Raw genomic sequence first — 20017 nt, 5'->3', positions numbered from 1 at the left:
TAAAATACGAGAAAAGTAAATTCAGCGTTTTTAAAATTCATCTCTTAAAGGGTCGAAAGGGGGTTGAAAGTTTGTAAAGTTGCAAACAAACTTGAAACTTCGTAAAAAGGTATTTCATCAAAAGAGAAGAAAACTAATTTCAGAGTTTTTGATAATTCATCCCCATGATGGTGGTGAAAAAGGGGTTGAAGATTTGTATAGAGGTCAAACATTCATTTGAGTGCGGGACTTTAATCGTTGTAAACTTTGTATATAGGCATAGTATTAAAATACAAGAAAAGTAATTTCAGCGTTTGTAAAAATTCATCCCCTAAAATGGTTAAAAAGGGGTTGAAAGTTTGTATAGGGTTCAAATTTTATTTAAAGCTAGGAACTTCAAACTTCGTAAATAGGTAGTTAAGTAGTAGGTTTTATTAAATAGAGGACATGAAAATCTTCTGGTTGAGAGGGATTATATCGAGAACAATTTTATTCAGTTAGGGGCTTGAAGCTTCGTAGGTTGTGAAAGACAAGTATCATGCGTTGTAATATTAATAATTAACAAATGATTAACCGTCTTACTGCGATCTTTTGCTGCATAATGTTCTAAGCTAATGTAGAATATATAACCACAAATATACAAATCCACGCGTACGAAGTCGCGGGCAACAGCTAGTTATAATATAAAAGAGACTTGAAGGAACTGTAAGGAGGTAAAATAAGCAAGTGTAAATGTTTTGGAAAGAAGGGCACATTTACTGGAGTAACTTTCGGTCCCAGTGGCCTTTGATTCTATGAACTTGGCAGAATTACGAATAAGTCCTAAGTGGCAGTTCGTATTTTGCCACTTAGGAACTTTAAACAGAATATCAACTGCCACTTTGGACTAATTTCTTTAACTGAGTAGTCAATCTTAGCAATTTCTTAGATCTTTTTAATCTAGTTGGATTTCCACAGATAATCCAAACATAACTTGATATATTGTCTTTTGAACAATACTGGAGGAAAAATAAATCACTCAATAACGTTATCGAAAACAACACGAATAACATCTACCAACTAATTCTTAAATTAATCCACCTACAAAATAAAACAACAATTTTGAAACTAAATCGACTGTCATATCTACACTTACCCCATCCTCCCCCAATATCTAAGATTTATATTGTTGCATCAAAGATAAAAAGTAACTTTGCGAGCTCGGTAACAGGGGACGTTGGGGAGAAATGGCCACATCTATCAATATAACGATGGATACTCGGGGTTAAGGGCACACTGTGATAGGCCTAATGGGGGATGAGGATGGTCCAGATCTCGGTAACGAGGTGTATTCGTCAGGAACGTGATACTGTAGACATTGTCTTTATACTAAATGTTACTTCAACTTTCTTGGGATTACATTTAATTTACAGTTCGGTGGTGCCATCGCAAATAAAATTTTGCTTTTAATAAGATTAGGATATAGTTATTTTCACCAAAACAGCTCGGAAAGACTTACTTTGCACTTCAAAAACTGATAGCAAAGTTGCATTTTATTCACATGTGAGGCAAAGTAATCAAATGAAAAATTTGATTTGTTTTCTTATGTTTGCTGGTAGAATTGACTTTTAAATGATGATTTTGGATGATAAATAATTAATAACATTCATTTGAATTTGATTTGGTTTGATTTTGTTTGATATTTTACATTTAATATATTATTTGCTTCGGGTTGGTGTGGTGAAAAATTTTGTGTTTCACTCGGGGGCAAATTTTGTTTAACCCTCGTACTTTGAAACCCTCGCAACGCTCAAGATTACATTTTTCAAACTACTCGCTACGCTAGTGGTTCAATTTTGGAATCTTTCGCTTGCTCGGGTATCAATATTAGCACGAGCGGTTAAACAACAACTTTGCCCCCTTGTAAAACAAATATATATTTACTTGTAAAATAAATAGTTTTACAAGGGGATAAAGTTGTTATTTAAGTAGGTATATAAGCTAATATTGATACCCGAGCAAACGACAGGTTTCAAAAGTGGAATATTGAAGGTTGTGAATCGTCAGCAAACGAAAGTTCAAATAAACTAAATATGTCCCATGACGACACTTGGTTTTCATACTGTGTTGCAGGGGCTTGTCTCTCAGTAAGTTTATCTTTTCAAATGTTTATACTAAAAATGATTTTAGTATTTTTGTTAGTGCATGTACAGTCACCTGCAATAATATGTTACTCTTCGAAGGCCTAAAAAAAAAAACACGACACGACACGCTCTTATGGCTCTATAAATAAGCTCGTGTCAGATATTTTTACGGCCTTCGTTGTATAACATAATATATGATTGCAGGTGACTGTACTAGGTAATTTACTAGACTATAAACAGGAAAGCGTTATAATCATTACGTAGCAAATTGTTGGACAATTGAATGCAAATGTACATTGAATGGTCAATGTAACAAATGAAGTACAGTACAGTAACAATACAGTTGTTATAATTAACTATGACGTTGTAACTTAGTTGGTTAATGACCCTATTACTCACAGATAATCTGAATACAATAGACGTGCCGTCACAACAATAATATACAGGTTACCGGCCAAGATAGCAATATGATAACTTTATGTACCTATCTAAAACGGCCCTTTGATCCCAATTTAGGGGCATTATCTATGAAAATGGATCTTACTGTCGATGGCGCTTATGCCGCACAGCGTCGCGCGGCATTGTGTTTATATCGGAGCATCGTTAATAATGGCGTAAGCGCCATCGACAATAAGGTCCCTTTTCATAGATAACGTCACATTTATACGTATAACTAATTTGAATTGTAGGCTACTTTTACGTTGTCACAATAAAAAGGTATCCTGCTAGGGTTCCGAACCCAAAGGTAAAAAGGCTAAAAACGGGACCCTATTACTATGACTCCACTGCCCGTCTGTATGTCTGTCACCAGGCTGTATCTCAGGAACGTGATAGCTAGACAGTTGAAATTTTAACAGATGTATTTCTGTTGCCGCTATAACAACAAATAATAAAAGGTACGGAACTCTCGGTGGGCGAGTCCGACTCGCACTAGTCCGGTTTTATTTAATTTTATGCCCATATTTCAAACCCTTTTGAACTTCACGTACAGCTTAAAAACAAAGGCACAATATGTACTTACATCGCACAAACGTTCGCGAAAAGCCTTTTTTCCGTAATAATATAAAAATGATCCCAGCGCCCGTCGGGCGCAGGTGGCGCGCTACGGAACTAATAAGGAAATAATTATGAATAAGGATCCAACTTGGCTTTACGTCGTTTATTAAAATGGTAATAAAACACAGCTTTTTAACGGTGAATAAAAAAACGAGTTTAAAGGGATTTTGGCTCCCTTTTATTTTGGTCCTGACTCAAATACTGAAGTTCAAAACTTTTGATATGTCAAATGCAATGTTTTCGAAGTCTTGGTGTTTTTATTGAATTCCGTTAACTTCGGGGTATATCTAAGTCATAGACTAGGAATCCTCTAGACTGAGCATAGTAACGCTACCCCCTCTGCCACTTATACGATAGTTTTTAAAATTACTCCATCTTCGAGTCACTCGGCTCCATAAAATTAAAAAATCATTCATGGGTAATTGTGTGAGATTTTATAACAAACTTCCAAACCATATTACTGAATTATCTATTAATAAATTTAAGAATTATGTAAAGCGTAAACTTATTTCTAAAGCGTATTATACCACACAAGACTACATGAATGATAAAACAACGTGGGATTAATTGTTATTCGAAATGATTATTTTTTTAGGTATATTTGATTAATGATGAGGAAATTTATATTCCGATGTACATACTTCTTTTGTGTTTTTTATTTATTTATTTGACATTTAGATTTTATTCTAGAAACATTCTAGACTAGTATTTTTTATACAATTTTTTTTTTCATGTTTGACGATCCTTTTGTGAAATTTTTAATTTAATTTAATTTGTGTATAATTTGATTTGTATAATAATCCAATATTCTTATGGAATAATAACATCAATAAATTGCTCTGATAATTAGCTTAAGATAATTTATAAGTATGTTACGATTCATAAGTGCTTGTTGCTAGGCCTACATGAATAAAGTATATTTTGACTATTGACTATTGACTATAATCCCGTGCCGTGATTGGTCCGTGTCTTTGAACGGACCAATCACAGCACCGATTCGCTCACCTCGTCCCCCCGCACCCCCGTATTTTTGGCAGCATCGGTTTCATGAAATAATTGCTCTAAACTCAGTCTAGAGGATTCCTAGTCTATGATCTAAGTATATTAAATGAAACTAAATGGCATTTGCTTTCCGTAAATGTGCATTTTTTTTCATAGAAAATAATTAAATCCTGCATAAAGCGTTATTGTTATATCAGTACGGCTACCATCAGTTTGGCACTGCCATAAACGCCGTCGAGAACGTAATTTACTTTCTATACATCTCGCTCGTACTCGCATATTTGTGCAAACAAGATGTATAGAAAGTAATTTACGTTCTCGATAGCGTAAATGTCAGTTTTGACACTGTCAGTGACTCATGGTACGGGCTCTATTATATGGGCGTTATATTTCACTCAACCAAACAACTGAAAACTATAACTTTTTTTAATTTCATTTAGAACATCGATTATAATTACATGTAACACCTCTGAAGTTGCAGACGTCTATTGGCTACGGTGACCGCTTACAGTAGGCGTACCTAATTGTCTGTTAGACACCGACGTGGTAAATAAAAAAAACTTATGCAAATCGTTAAAGTAAAGACAGAAACCCGCAACAAGTAAAGTCCCCAGGGAATTGGAAGAAATAGGTTTATTCCCTACAAGTGTTACTACTTTATGTAAATAGGTCTTTTTGTCGTAATTGGAACTAGTTCTCTACAAAATTGGTTTTCTATGTAAAGTTTTTAGACAGGCTAAGAATCGGGCTTCGCTCGGTTTAACTTGTTTGAAATACTGTTTTATCGACAGGGTTTTCATTAGTTATTATTCGTTATTTTAGGCTATTTTAAGAGTCGCAAAACCGTCCGCCAAAAAGCAGCCCCCCTCCCACACAATTGAAGTCGCTTTCAATTTTATATGACACTAGCGACCCGCCCGGGCTTCGCACTTCCTCTTGAATCATTCTATCTATTAAAAAAGATCTAAGCATACATAGAGATAGACAGACAGCGGGAAGCGACATTGTTTTATACTATGTAGTGAAACTATGACTAGGTACTAGTTTTTGTTGCTAAATTATTATAGAAAGCAAGTGGAACTAGTAATTATTTTGTATGCAAAGCTTCTACTCGCTCTAACTTATTGGTACTTATTACAATGTTTAGCTACGAAAACTAGTACCAAACATAGATACACATAAGTATCTCACTTGAAAGTTTATGTCAAGTTTCAAGTTATTTCAGAATGCCGTATTTAAATGAGATAACTTCGATCGTATGGCGGCGGCTAGTTTCGCGTGACTCTTAACCAATTACAGAAAAGTCTTAGGTTATGATTTTAAGGATGACTCACGCTAGACCGGGCCGCGCTCGGACCGAGGCGACTGACATGTCAGACTATAGAAAAAGAAAACGCCGGAAGCTCCGGCCCGGCCCCGGCCCGGTCTAGTGTGAGTTATCCTTTAGCTGGGTTTACTGTGTATATTGCAAGTAGGTATGTTTGTGTCATGTTATGTTCATTTGTTACGTCAATACTGCTGGTCCTATAAGAAGCGATCTTATACAAAAAAAGTAATAAAAGAGTTAAAAATTTCAAACTCATTTTTAAATAGAAGTGATATTTAAAAATATAAAAGCTCATAGGAAGTAAAGTAAAAAATAGTGGCGCAAATAGTTATACAAGAGCTTTATAAAGAGCGAAGTAGCGAGAGTGTTACTGACATTTGGAAACAAGATGCAAGCGGACAGCGGCGACTGATAAATAACTTTTTTCATTATGGAATTCGTTATTCTTTACATTCGCTAACAATATTACCTATATCAAGCCAAATTGCCCAAAATCTCAGTTACTGTTGCACAAAAGTTATCTTTGTTTGATTCCAGTACCTACCCCTAGTGTAAATTTAATTCCATAGAGCGTGACGTGACGTACGCGTTTGCTTTAAGCGTCATTTTGTATGGGATTTTGACTTTCCAAAACGTCCCGCTTGGCGCGCTGTTCAAAATCCCACACAAAAATAGACATAGCGCAAACGCGAATGCTCTTCACGCTATCGAATGAAATTTACACTATGGGTTCAGGATGTATCGGTACATCCGAAACGTTTAAGTTGCAGTGCGCTCAGCGGAAAATATCGTGTCAGTGAATGCAGAGTATTGACAATAAACAGTAGCCCAACTTAAGCCAAAACTGTCGCGCGAGTGACTAAGATGTTAAACCGTAGTTTAGGCTTAAGTTAGTATGACTCACGACGACAGTTTAAATTCGAGTAACCCACACACGTAAAATAATTTACAACTGATGTGTTGTAGTTATTGGTAGGCACGACTTGCAAAAGCGAAAAGATTGAAATTTTCGAAACTTTGTTTATATCTTCGGTTAATTTAACATCGACGACCTCGTGACGTTTTCTTGAAACTGTTCGATTAAGGGACCCACTGATTAATGGTCCCCCGGACGGTATCGGCCTGTCAGTTGTTCGGAACTGTCAAGTTTTTGTTTTAACTGACAGGCCGATACCGTCCGGCGGACTGTTAATCAGTGGGCCCCTCTTTAAAAAAAAAACAGTATTATAATTTCAAAACTTCCATGAGACACAGACATATTGAATATATTAATATTAAAAACGGGTCACTCACGTACTTTAAGTCGAAAACGCTAATTGCGCTGTATTTAAAGTTGAAAAATCAGTGATTGCTTGTAACATGGGCCACGTAAGCGTTCCCTTGGATACATTTTTAGTAAAGGAGGATTCGGGTTGATGTTGTCGCCTGCCATAAGTCAAGCTGAGGGCCTCCGGGCGCGTCAACTGCATAAACTAACTATCTGACGCGCAGAGCAAGCCGAGTGTTTCAGAGTATTTGCAAGTCTTATTTATGTACGTATTTACCAATGATATTATACAACCATAGATAGGTTATACTCATACTTGAGGAGCACAAAAAATACTTCCATATTTATTTCTGTACCTACGAAGAAAACTGTTATTTTTGATTAATTTTCTCATTCCATCCATCTTTGTCACACTCGTTGTTAAACATAAGGTCGTGTCTTTCTCTTTCGGTGTGCGGGAGCTCGTTAGCACGTGCACATTTCTCGCTTGTCCAGCCGCGACTAAAGGCAACTTGTCCAATTTGTCACAAGGTAAGCGCTTCAATTTTGGAACGCCTATAACCTATCTTCAGTTATAAATAATTGGTATTTACTAAGAAAATATAATGGGATTAATAAGGTGTATTGTAGGTATATTTTTATACTTAGATTTGTATTTTTAAATCTTTGTTTAAAAAACATACATTTATTTTTAAACCTTCCGTACAATACAATAACTTCATTATACACGATTAACTTAATGTGAATTATACGAGTATACGTTAATCTATGGACGTTAATCTATTTAAAACTTTGTATGTATATGTAAAAATATGTAATTTATTTAAATAAAAATTAGTCCGACTTGAAAATTATTAAGGGCGCCACTTTCTACGTTACTGTCACATTTTTGACGTAAAATACTTAAGACATGGCAAGAATTTAGTATAGAATTTTTATAGTTTCATTTTATTGAATTTCTACTATTTTATGTCGCAATAATTATACGAGCCGTCAAATCGATACCTACTCATACTCCAATTTTGGTATGGAATAATTTATATCCGATAAATTAATTAATTGATTATTTTTTATCCGATGGCACCACTCATTTAACCAATTATTTATACATTTTATACTGTGTAAATTAATTATAATTATCTAGCAGAAGTGTAAGTAATAACTGTGTTTTAATTAGAAGATAGCAAACCATAAAACGCTTGTACAAACTCGATTTTATCGGCACTAGATTCATTGCAAGTTGTGTAAGAACGTCAATTCATTTCGTGGTTTAGTTTTGAGCACTTTCCGTCACTATCATTTGCCATATAGAGGATCGAGATGCAATAAGAATGTTGGGAAAATTTCGATAAGCGACGATAAGGTATAGGGTGTATTGGCGGTTGTAGTCTGTAGGTAGATACCTATAAGTGCTGTATTGGTGCTTATTGAATTCCCTGGCGGTGAGGCTTAAAAATTTAATATCGGGAAGTAAGAACAATACGGTATTGTGTTATGTTTTTCGTTGTTGTTTATTCTTTCTGGATATCTAAAGAAATCTATGAGTGGCTTGATTGGTCCGATCTATTTAGTACATGGGAAATAACGAACCAGTATCCTAAAATATATATATATGATATCGAGGAGGCAAAGGAGCTGACAAATCACCTGATGGTAAGCAGTTACCGTCGCCCACGGACACACGAAATACCAGAGCCTAACGATACCTAATGGCATTTACCGTAAGAGCATTATACATCTTAAACGGCTACCGGAATTCCAAGTCATATTGTAAATTCACCAGTAACGATGCGCTACCCCGTACTAAATTAATTTATCTCTAAGCATTACGATGTTGTTGACAGACAGTTTTGTGCAACCCTAATTCTCAATACGTTTATACAGGCTGCTTCCTGTAACAGGAGCAATAAATTAAACTAAAGGCTGTACTCCTCAAACTGACCAACATTTGTTCAGCAACTTTTAAAAATTATGAATCCTTTAGACTTCCTCTTTTTCATACAAAATAAATATTGCCTTCAATGTACGCTGACATCAGTGTGTTTGACGTTGCTTGTCACGCTTTAAACATAATAAAATTTGCAATACATTGCGTCTTAGAATAAACTTTAAAGTGTAATAAAAATCAAAACATGAGTTATTTTCAAAAGTTGCTGAACAAATGTTGGTCAGTTTGAGGAGTACAGACTACGGTTTAATTTATTGCTCCTGTTACAGGAAGCACCCTGTATAATTAATTGTTTATAAGCTTTTTGTTAAATTCGGTTGGATTAATAATTATTATACCAAACCAACCTGGCCCCTATTTCACCAAGCTGACAGGTACGACAATTGTCAAAAAAATGACAGACCTTTGTTTCACCACGCCGACATTTGTCAGTGACATATGTCGAGTGACAATTGTCAAGTGACAGGTGACAGATGACAATTTCGTAAATTGTTTTGTATAGAACTTCATATAAACATGACAGGTAGTTTAGTACAATTGTCCATCTTAAATTTAATGACAATTATTTTGTGAAACAAGGGTAATGTTTACTAGTCGACATATTTGTCAATTCTTCACAAGAGATCGTTAATTGCTTTCGATGTGCCGTGTTGTCATCACTAACATGATATTGATTGAGATCCCATCTGTGTCCCGACCCCATTTAATGCAGCGTATACCTACATTATTTGTTGACAAGGCGTCAAAGCATTATTTTTTTGTTTGTTTTAAGTAATTTTTTCTGCAAATGCAAAGTCAGTGACGTCAAAGTAGGAATCTATTCTTACTTTATATATTCCCTTGTATAAGAATATCACCACTATTGCTTTCGCGGAGATTCATTTTCTAACTAACCAAAACCCTAACTTTACTGTTAGTGCCCAACATCGCCCAAGTAAATTATTAAAAAAACAATACCTACCTAACATATACATACCTAATTTCGCTACCGGTCCCCAACTTCGCATTATAATTTTTTTTTTATTATGAAAACTATACTGAGACTTATTCCAAATCCTAAATGTTGAATTACTAAACGCCTTCATAGGCAACAATTACAATTTATAATGGAATTATGATTTAATGCTAGTTAAGAAGAATTTAAAAGCGATTTAAAGCGATTTTTATTTGTACCCTAAAGGCGAATTTAGGGTACACAGTTTTGCCAACGTTTATTTTCAATGAACTGCAACAATGATAACGGGGTTTGCTAACAACGAAAACACTACAATTGTCACCCAAGCCTGACACAGCTCCGATCTCATGTCAAGAATTACCGACAAATTGACAAATATGTCGACTTATAAAAACTACTCTTGTTTCACCAAATCATTGTCATTAAATGAAAGATGGACAATTGTAATTAAATGCCTGTCATGTTTATAAGCACTTCTATACAAAAACAGTTTACGAAGTTGTCATTTGTCACCAGTCACTTGACAATTGTCACTCGACATATGTCACTGACAAATGTCGGCATGGTGAAATAGGGGCCTGATGTTTGGAATAATTTTATTATTATTCCAAACATGACTCCAGGGTTAGATCATCAATTTGTAGTATACACGTATAAGCTTATATGTATATGTATCCTAGTAAATATTACTAGGGAGTTAAATTGCATACGTCCGTCAATCAGAATTCTGAAAGTTTATTACGCAGCTAACATAATTTAGCTAAAATATTTAGGGGTGGAAACATGCCCCGGGCACTCGACACCCTCTAAGTACTTCGATTTAATAAAATTGTTTGCTCGTGTATTGGATTATCGAATTAATTTGTAATATGTGAATTATTGTTACAAATTGCAAGGGTGAGCAGCATACATTTATGTATCTAACATTGTACAATTTTAAGGGATTGTACATACCTAGGTAATAGGAACAAACTAGAATGATATCAGATTCAGATCACATTTTAAAATACTAACTTGATTTGATATTAAAATAAAAGGACTTTGACGTGGATTCGCAGTGCGCATAAGAGGAAATGATCTTATTATATGAATAAAAACGTATCATTTAGCATCTTTAACGAGTTCAAACGTAGATAAACGTGATACATACAACAATACGAGTAATAGACAAAGAAGCAGTGAAAAATTGTAGGTATACCTAAATTCTTAGAACTACTTACCACAGAGAACATGAGTAACAGATAGCAAGAAGTAAGACGCAGAAGGTCAGAAAGTTGACCTGAACCAACTACTTATTGCCTAGACACGGGCCTGATTTACGACGATCCTTTAATCAGAGACTAGTTAATGTTAAAGGCTACTAATCTAAGCAATTTTTACGCATTACTACTATTCAATTTTGTATATAATTAGATCGGAGGAGATGTTTTTATCTTGTAATCCGGCTAACCGTCTAGAAGCCTGAAGCCGTCTGTTTAGAAGAAAATGCTTGCCACAATGAAAATCGTATATCGAAAAATGCGAAACGAAAAAAAAAAACAATGGGTTGCACTCCGGGAGTGCCGGCAGAAGTGAAAACTCAATGACATTGTAACAGTTTTTCGATCAGGTCACGTGTCCGTCTTATGTCTTACGAATCTTACGTTCACGTGACCTGTTGCGAGTTTAACATTTTTCCCCATCACAAAAAGTGCACAGCGCCGCTAAAGAAGTTTTCACTTCAAAAATAATGTATCGGGATGATAGATGCTACGAGAAGTCACGTGACTATGTCCATAAATTGTTTAAGTTTCGGAAGGCATTTTCAATCCCCCTGTACTGGATACAAACTTGTATTATTCGATTATTAGGTACTTTATGTTATTTTACGTCACTTTTTAAACACGTTCTACCGCTGTAACGGCTATAGCCGTACTTACCAATTGAATTTAAACTTTGAGATTTAGCAGAACGGCTATCAGGCTATACCGTAAATACCGCCGCCGAACGAATCAAAACTTTGTATCTAAGAGTTTATAGGTATTTACAGGCATCGTTTTTAGGCATTCGTGAATTAATTTTGAATGCACCTTTGTATGTAAATCATGTGGGTCATGTGCGTGTCTTTGTATCATGTTGTATTTCATATTTACTAGTCGCTAGTATTACGCAGGCAGACTATTTAGTAGCAAATTTTTACGCAGAAACCTTATACTGACCATTACCTTAGCCGTCTACGCCTACTCCTTGGATATGTACGTCCAAACCTTGGACGTATGTAGTAATTACCCACTGGTGATACCTATACTAAAATAAAATCAAATAAATATTTAAGTGGGGCTCCTTTTTTGCCGTTTTTCCCGTAATGGTACGGAACCCGTCGTGCGTAGTCCGAGTCGCACTTGGCCGGTTTTTTTAACAAAAGCCTGAACACTACTTTGCAACTCGTACACAAAAGTACCAACCTATATTGTGAAAGTTTTACGAACTTCCTTTGAGTACTTTGTAGAGGATAAGTTTGCGGTTCCTTCTGGTAATGAACTAAATACCGCCCAATTAAGTTAATTTGATCTTATGACTGCTTAAATAATGTTACAAATTAAATGTCCGTGTTTACTGTTATACTATGGCCAATTGTACGAGTTAGATTTTTATGAATTATATTCATACGCATATTACGAAAAATCAATCAGTTCATCACCGAATGGACCCTACCGAATACCAGCGCTGGCTTTATAGTGAGTCGAGTCCATTTTGTGATGCACATTATTTATCTATCTCCGTCTTAATCTAAATAAGTATATAAATATTTGATACTGATTAATCTCCAGCTTTAATCAAGTTTTTAAATAAAATTCATTACTAAGTGCTGGGCTTATGAAATGAATATCTTATAAAGATCCAGATTAGTTAAAAACCTCCGCCTTCTATATAATTTATTACAAATGGGACTTTAAATATTACTTTGACGTGTCTAGTCTAATTTGTTTTTCTTGAAACACCCTTTATTTGTTTCTTTATTTTTTGGATCTGGCAAGAAGGCCTGTATTACATAATACTTTATAGAGCCATACATTTATAAACATTCATTAACATAAACATTAATAATTAACCCTTAGTCAAATATCGGGAAATTATTTCCCACTTCGTTCTAATTTACGAAATATTTTTTATCTTTTTAATGGCAGCACTCCGCGATACCAACCATACAGATTTAAAATCTTAGTAACATTTTGTATTTGAAAAATGGCAACACTTTTCTAATGGCCGCCATTTGTGACCATATGTCAAAGTCAATGTCAGTTGTCGGGATTTTTTTTGCAGTAACAACATTTTTTTTGGTGTTTTGAGCTTAAGTGCGTAAAAAAATCTGGCAAGTGTATACTGAATACTATCATAAACTAGACTTATTTTCCCTGTGTTTTGCTTGAAAATAATTGTAATAACGATATAAATTAGCCAAGATTTTAAGGTTTTAGTAAGTGGGAAATAATTTCCCATTGTTTGTTCCTGAACTTACGATTTCCAAAAAAATAGGTAGGTTTTATCAAGTGGGAAATTATTTCCCAGTGTTTGTTCCACACCTAAATTTTAATTTGTTCCCATATATAAAAATATATGCCCGTTTGTCTGTTACACAAAAAAATCTGAGTCTTCTTTTTTCTTTTATTTATTTCTTTGATTTTTGAAGATAACGTTAATAAATCATACTTGAATTCCAAGCAAAGCCGGGGGGAGCTACTAATTAGTAAAAAGTTCGTAACCGTATCGGACAATGGGAAACTATTTCCCACTTATTCAAAATTTTGCCATTCCATAACGGATAACGGGAAATTATTTCCCACCGCAAAACCCCCCTTTCCCACCCCACTTAATTTTTTTAAATATATTTTTTCGTAATCTACGCACCCAAATTACCTAAAAACCATTCTTAGTTTTCAAAAATCTCATATAAAGTGTTCCGTTTGATTAAGGGTAAAAGTGACAGGACGGCTCTTCCGCGTTGAATTGTCTGCTCTATTCACTACTAGTATTTTAAATCAACTTTATCCTACCCAGTCTGTATTCTTTTGAAGTGAAAATTATTCACTTTTTTTTTCTCTTTATTTTGGCACAAACAGTCATTACAGAAGAGTTAATTACATTGAAAAATATTACATATAATATTGACAATACAGTGCCGAAAACGTTGGTATAGTTATTAATTTTGTTGCAACGGACCTGAATTAACTTAACTATGAGATGAAATTGAAAGAAGGAAGACGTCCTCATACTATCGCCAGTACCACTTCATAATAAACAGCAACTTTCTTAACTGTCCATCGGTGGACCTTATACCTTTTGTAATAGGGTTTATGAACTGTCAGTTCACAGTGTGGTCGATGGTACGTTGAACATCGAGGAATATACTAACAAGAAACTAATTGTCTCGAAAATCAAGTTTAGAAAATAATTTAAGGTGGTTCGATTCTCATACAAAATTCAATCGACTTTCATTAAGTAACTACACACTATTACTACATAAATATTTCCGCATTTATCTTCTTTCGAATATTCATTTTTGCTAAATGAATAGGAAAACAATGTTTCATACAGAAATCATGCAAAAATCATAGTTAACTTTTCATCAATTTTACGTATGTGTGCGTCACAAATGTCGTGTACGGATACATTTGCGACGTTGCCATACCATTTCCGACGTTGCCGGGCTGACCACGGCGTGAATTTGAAGTGCCGTCATGTTTAGCGCAATTTTGTTGACCTACCCGATTTTGTTGAATAAGTACCCGAATTTCGTCAGCTTAGCTAAGAACTATCATGGTGCGTTTTGTAAACAGTCGCTTTTTTGCTTACAAACGGAAGGTTCCCGGTTCTATCCCCAGTCATTGTATGCTGGGACATAACTTTTTGTATTTTTTTTACACCTAAATTTCGTATTGTTTTTTTTATTTTTATTTTTCTTATTTTCAAAAATCGATTGATTAAGTATGGGCTAAGCGTATTCGTTTAATTTTTACAAAGATAATTAGAAATTATACTCTACCTAATCTCTTTGATTTTTACAATCAGGACATCCTCACAGCAATAAAAAAGAAATGTATAAAATTTCCTGTGGTTGAAAATAATGGAATTTTGTCTATGAATGAAAAACACAATTATTACTAGTTACTACCAGGTAAGTAAATTATAACTTGATTATAACTTTATTAGAATCCATATTGTTGCATCATCTTTCTTCCTATTACACTAGAGATTTTTTCCTATCATGATTCATGATAATTATATTTCTTTCAGGTACAGGGACTACTACGGATAACAAATATGAAAAAATGTACTGTAGGTACTTGAATTCATAATAAAAAAAAGTTTTCCTTTTATTTTACAATTACCTACTACTTTATTAGAGGCTGGGGAGTAAGGGATAGCTTTACTTGTAGAACAAACTATTAGCGCTTTAAAAAAAACCTGATACCTGACACTTACAAACCTGGACTTCCTTGGGCTCATTCTACTAAGAATCGTCAGTAGGTATTCTCCATCCTAGCATAAAAAGATATCCTAAAATGTCGGTCATTACGTCAGGTTTTAGTATCAAAAATGTTTCCCAGCCTGCGTGACGTAGCGGAAACTAAAACTTCTATACAAATATTTGGGACATAGTTTTTATATTAGCTTCAGGATTCAACAAGAATATGCTAGTGATTCTGAGTTGGAAGAACCCAAAAAGATCATAATCTGTGAAAATCAGGTTATTGATTTTTTTTTTGAAAATGTTGATAAAGTAATTTTTTGATAATAGCGACTCGCCCCGGCTTCGCACGGCTTAACAAATTATACATAAACCTTCCTCTTGAATCACTCTATCTATTAAAAAAACCGCATGAAAATCCGTTGCGTACTTTTAAAGATCTAAGCATACAGACAGACAGACAGGAAAGCGACTTTGTTTTATACTATGTAGTGATAGTGATAGTGATGATGATGATACTGAATATCTGGGGGAAGCGCTGGTGGCCTAGCGGAAAGAGCGTGCGACTTGCAATCCGGAGGTCGCGGGTTCTAACCCCGGCTCGTAGGTACCGTCGTACCAATGATTTTTCGGAACTTTTTGTACGAAATATCATTTGATACCTATTTACCGGAACTTATTTATATACCGATACCTATTTTTCGGTGAAAGAAACCAATGTGAGGAAACCGGACTAATCCCGATAAGTTTACTCTCTGGGTTGGAAGGTCAGGGCAGTCGCTTTCGTAAAAACTAGTGCCCATGCCAATTCTGGGATTAGTTGCCAAGCGGACCCCACGCGAGGAAGAAGAGATTGAATATCTGAGAGACCGACCAAAGCTCAGAAAACATATAAAAACCCAAAAATGCGCGTTTTCTCACAGATCAGACCTAGCTAAGAGATCAAACCCCTTATAGCAAATTTCATCGAAATCGTTAGAGCCGTTTCTGATATCATCCAAATATATAAATAAATATATATATATAATGATTACTCGTTAAGATAACACAAAAGGGACAAAAATAAACAAAATGAAATTACCTACTCGCACCAGTCTTGAACCCCAATCCTCTTGCACGTATTTCCACGAACATACCATAACGCTATTGCAGCATACTTACGTTGTGTGAAATTGTCTACTACAAGCATCACGGAAACACTGTTTGCATGTGTGAGTTATAGTAGGAAAAAGCATGACAGCAACACTCCGTCGACTTTAAAGGGTGGTTTATGAACAATGAAGTATTCAATGTTTATTTTAATAGTTCAATATTTACTTAAAGAGTTCGCTAAACATACTTTTAAGTATACAAATAACTTGTTATGGTCTTGACCATTCCACAAAAAAATAAAACATGAAATTTTGCGAAAGTGGCGCCATCTAGCGAGGGTTAAGCTTTGAGTAACCTAGTCGAACCACCTTAAGCCAAATTTGATTAAACATCGGATTTAATTACGCTCGGTCTAGTGACTTAACCTTAACTGGGAAAGGGTGTGGCTCCGGTAATAGCGGGTCAAAACCTATAATAACAGGTTTTAACAAGTAGAAGGTACAGTCGCCATCAGAGCGGCCAAGGTGCTCACAAATAACTGAACACTCCCTCTATTATCAAGGCGTTCGAGTGCTTGTTCAGATATTGTGAACACATTGGTCGCAGCGTTATGGTTTGTAAAAGGTTGCTAAATTTTATGTATATTTAACTCCTGTCTAGGTATCGTCACGCGCTCTTAATATTCTGCTGACCATTTTACACTAAATCAATATCGGGTTTCAAAATTCTGATAATTCATAATTTAATCCTCATTGGTGCGAGTGGCGATTCATCATCATTAAAAGTCGTACAATGATCCCTGTAATTTTAATGATCACTTACCCAGTGATGCCAAAGCCGTGGCGCTGGATATTTTCATAAATGACAATCTTCTCAGACTCGGAGAAGGTAGATCCGATGAATACGCCGACTTTCTTTCCTCGGATTTGCTCTGGGTTGATTCCTGGCAAAAGATACATTTCACTATACAATTAAGTCACCCTACTCAATGCGACGTCGTGTCGCTTTCCATACAGCGTATGTCAAAAGTCATAGTGTGACCATGATTACTCCGTATAAGATTAATTTTACTTAAAAAATAAGATCAATAAATCAATCAATCAATCAATCATTTATTGATTTCTTTGAATGTGGTACATTAGTAAAGATGTAATAACACAATTTTGTTCAGCACATCCTGCCCGAACAGGCATAGAAATAGTGAGTTTTACCTAAACTGCATGCAAGTAATGATTAAGTATGTACATTAAATTTAACATTAAATTATAAGTAACATCAAAAATATTAGTCATAGAAAAAATTAAGTAATTATCTTGTAATCAAATACTACCAAATGATAATGTGGATCATTTACAGAGTCAGAAAAAGTGGTTTTTGATCACTATCATCACCCTCAATCAGTAAATACAGTGACAGGAAATTTCTAGTGCCCGTAGGCAATGGGTAACGTCTAACGGTCATAAATTATTTTAAAAGAAATTTACGCTTATCGCTATCACACGACACAAGCCTTATGTTTGCTTATAAACTGTTGATTATTAAAGCCTTCTCTTATGTGCTTCAAGCTTATGCCATAGATTAAATTACAAGTTATGTCGTTACAAATACTGCGGTTGCGTAGGAAAGGGAAGGAGACGTTGATTCTATCCCACTCTTACTTTAACAGTTTCACCGAAATTTTCTATTTTTATCTTGTTACATTCAGGAAAAGTTGAAGCGCACTAAAAAGGAAGAGCACATAGAAAAAACTTACACCGCCATTTACATTTAAGATTCTTGTTTCCATAATTGTTTGCCATTGTTGTAAAATTATTGTTTTCATAATTGTTTGTAATTCAATTCACTCTACTTTTCTTAAAACACGACTAAGGGTAACATTCCATTTCTGACCGTAGCTGCACTACTGGTACTGAACGCGTCGCTGTTACTGTTAATTTCCATAGTAAAATGAACAGTAGTGCAGCTGCGGTTGGAAATGGACTGTCACCTTAAGTCGTGTTGTTCTGGTTATTTGAAGTCAATTCACTCTAATATGCATTACCCGAAAATCGACCTTTTGATTTCCAGGTAGTCGTGGAACTTCGTGAATATTTAGCGATGCCAGGTAATGCACTTGACGTTTTTTTTTTATTTCTGCATAAAGTAGGTAATCATTACCTACGGCTATGGTTATTTTGTGTTCAACTCGAACAAATAGCAGGATAAGGTTAGTTGTAAGGCAATCAGCTGTACGTTTTATATGGCTGACACAAGAAATTTCATACGACAACTAATTAGCATGGTCTTTAACAGCAGTGCGTAGTGCGACAGTCACACAAAACGACTTAAACTGAACAACCTTAAGCAATAAAATTAGATAGACCAAAAATATCTAGACGGTGCTACTACGGCAAAGGAAAAACGATCGCTCAATTATTTTGAAGTTCAGGCCATGATAGAAGTAGGGGGTAGCCTGGATGAGTTTATCATAACTGCTCTTGATAGCCGCGAATATATAATTTACCAGAATCAAAGATGGCGGAATACGCGTGCTCCAAAAGCTTCCTGCTCATCGGCTCCATAGCGCATGCCTGCTTATAGTGCACCCTGAAGAACTGCGCGTCGAACTTTCCCATGCCGGAGACCTTGCCCAAGTGCTTGGGCACTTCGGGGTGGTTGAACACCCAGCGTGGGTCATCGTCTGTTACCATGTCCACCTGCGAGAAGTTTTAGTCAAGTAAGATACAAGCTTGCGTGGCGCCGGCTCTAGGTGCTTTTTTACACAATTAGACACTTTTTGGGTTATAATCCAAATTAAAAACTCGTGGTCATTCTGACGACGTAGGTACTTAGATCTGCAAAAACTATTTCAAACTATGCTATTAAAATTTGACCAGATCATGAAAATCGTTTCAAAACCGAAATATATATCTGGTAATTATTGTGTCATAAACAAAATAAAGTGTCACCAAGTTAACCTTAATACTTGTATGCTTAGTTAGACCCGTTATCTAATTATAAGATCGTTATGACTTTTTGTATCGCTATTTTAACATTTAGGGATTTTTCGGCTATATTGTAACATCGGTTAAATCGTATCAGCTCTAGATTTCCCATTAAACAACATAAATTTTAACACGTAAGGCACCAGGTATACATGTGGACGCCGATGGCAGTCATTTCGAAAGAATGCATTTTAACTATACGTTACGTTACTACGTTAATTCAATCCAGAAGATTCATCTTCTTCATTAATAATGTAGCCAAGAAACTAAACTTTTATAAGCCCATTTAAACACATTTGTAACTATTTTCATAAACAAAATATCCACGTAAGTAAAAACTGGTACGGTATAACCGACTTTCCCCTATTCACTATACATTTTCCAAGTAGGTACTGACCTTATTGTAAAGATTTTCCATAAACTCCTGCACACTATCGGACTTTGGGAATATCCCAGACATCCCACTGATAACCACTTCGTCCCCCGATAACTCGCGGGGCGCGGGGAGGGGACGCTCCACAACCGTCTCTTGAGGTATCGGTGCCATGATCCTATTGGTTAGTTCGCGGAGCCAACTGTCAACGATAGCAGCAGTGGCTGTAATTAAACGCAATTACAGCGGTCACTATTTATAAAGTCATGCAGTTGATGTCTGGAACATTATTTAAAAAAACTGTGGGTTCCGTATAGTTGCAGAAAAAATGCGTTTTCTTTAAATGCAATTTATTTGACAATGGTTGTTACTGGTCCTTTGAAGTAATTATGCTGCTTTTATCATTGTTATCAAATAACGTTTAAGATTCAAACAGGTTTTTTTTTATTTTGATAATCCTCG

At 35.3% G+C, this 20017-nt stretch overlaps 1 protein-coding gene across 1 annotated transcript in view; it reads right to left on the bottom strand.

The window, feature by feature from the left end:
* The window catches only part of LOC134653598 (fatty acid synthase-like), a 119127-nt gene extending 99335 nt beyond the window's left edge, over positions 1-19792 (bottom strand). Inside the window, exons 1-3 of the mRNA XM_063508996.1 lie at positions 19580-19792; positions 18702-18894; positions 17021-17141 (exon numbers count right to left, since the gene is read on the bottom strand). Of these exons, the coding sequence (XP_063365066.1) occupies positions 17021-17141; positions 18702-18894; positions 19580-19729 (464 nt within the window). The 5' untranslated portion in view covers positions 19730-19792. The remainder of the gene's footprint in view (positions 1-17020; positions 17142-18701; positions 18895-19579) is intronic.
* Between the last annotated feature and the right edge of the window lie 225 nt (positions 19793-20017).

Source organism: Cydia amplana, chromosome 13, assembly GCF_948474715.1.
Source record: "Cydia amplana chromosome 13, ilCydAmpl1.1, whole genome shotgun sequence".
In the NCBI taxonomy this organism is placed as follows: Eukaryota; Metazoa; Arthropoda; class Insecta; order Lepidoptera; family Tortricidae; genus Cydia; species Cydia amplana.
Note: the sequence above shows the minus strand (reverse complement) of the source record. Positions and strands in the feature narration are given on the sequence as shown.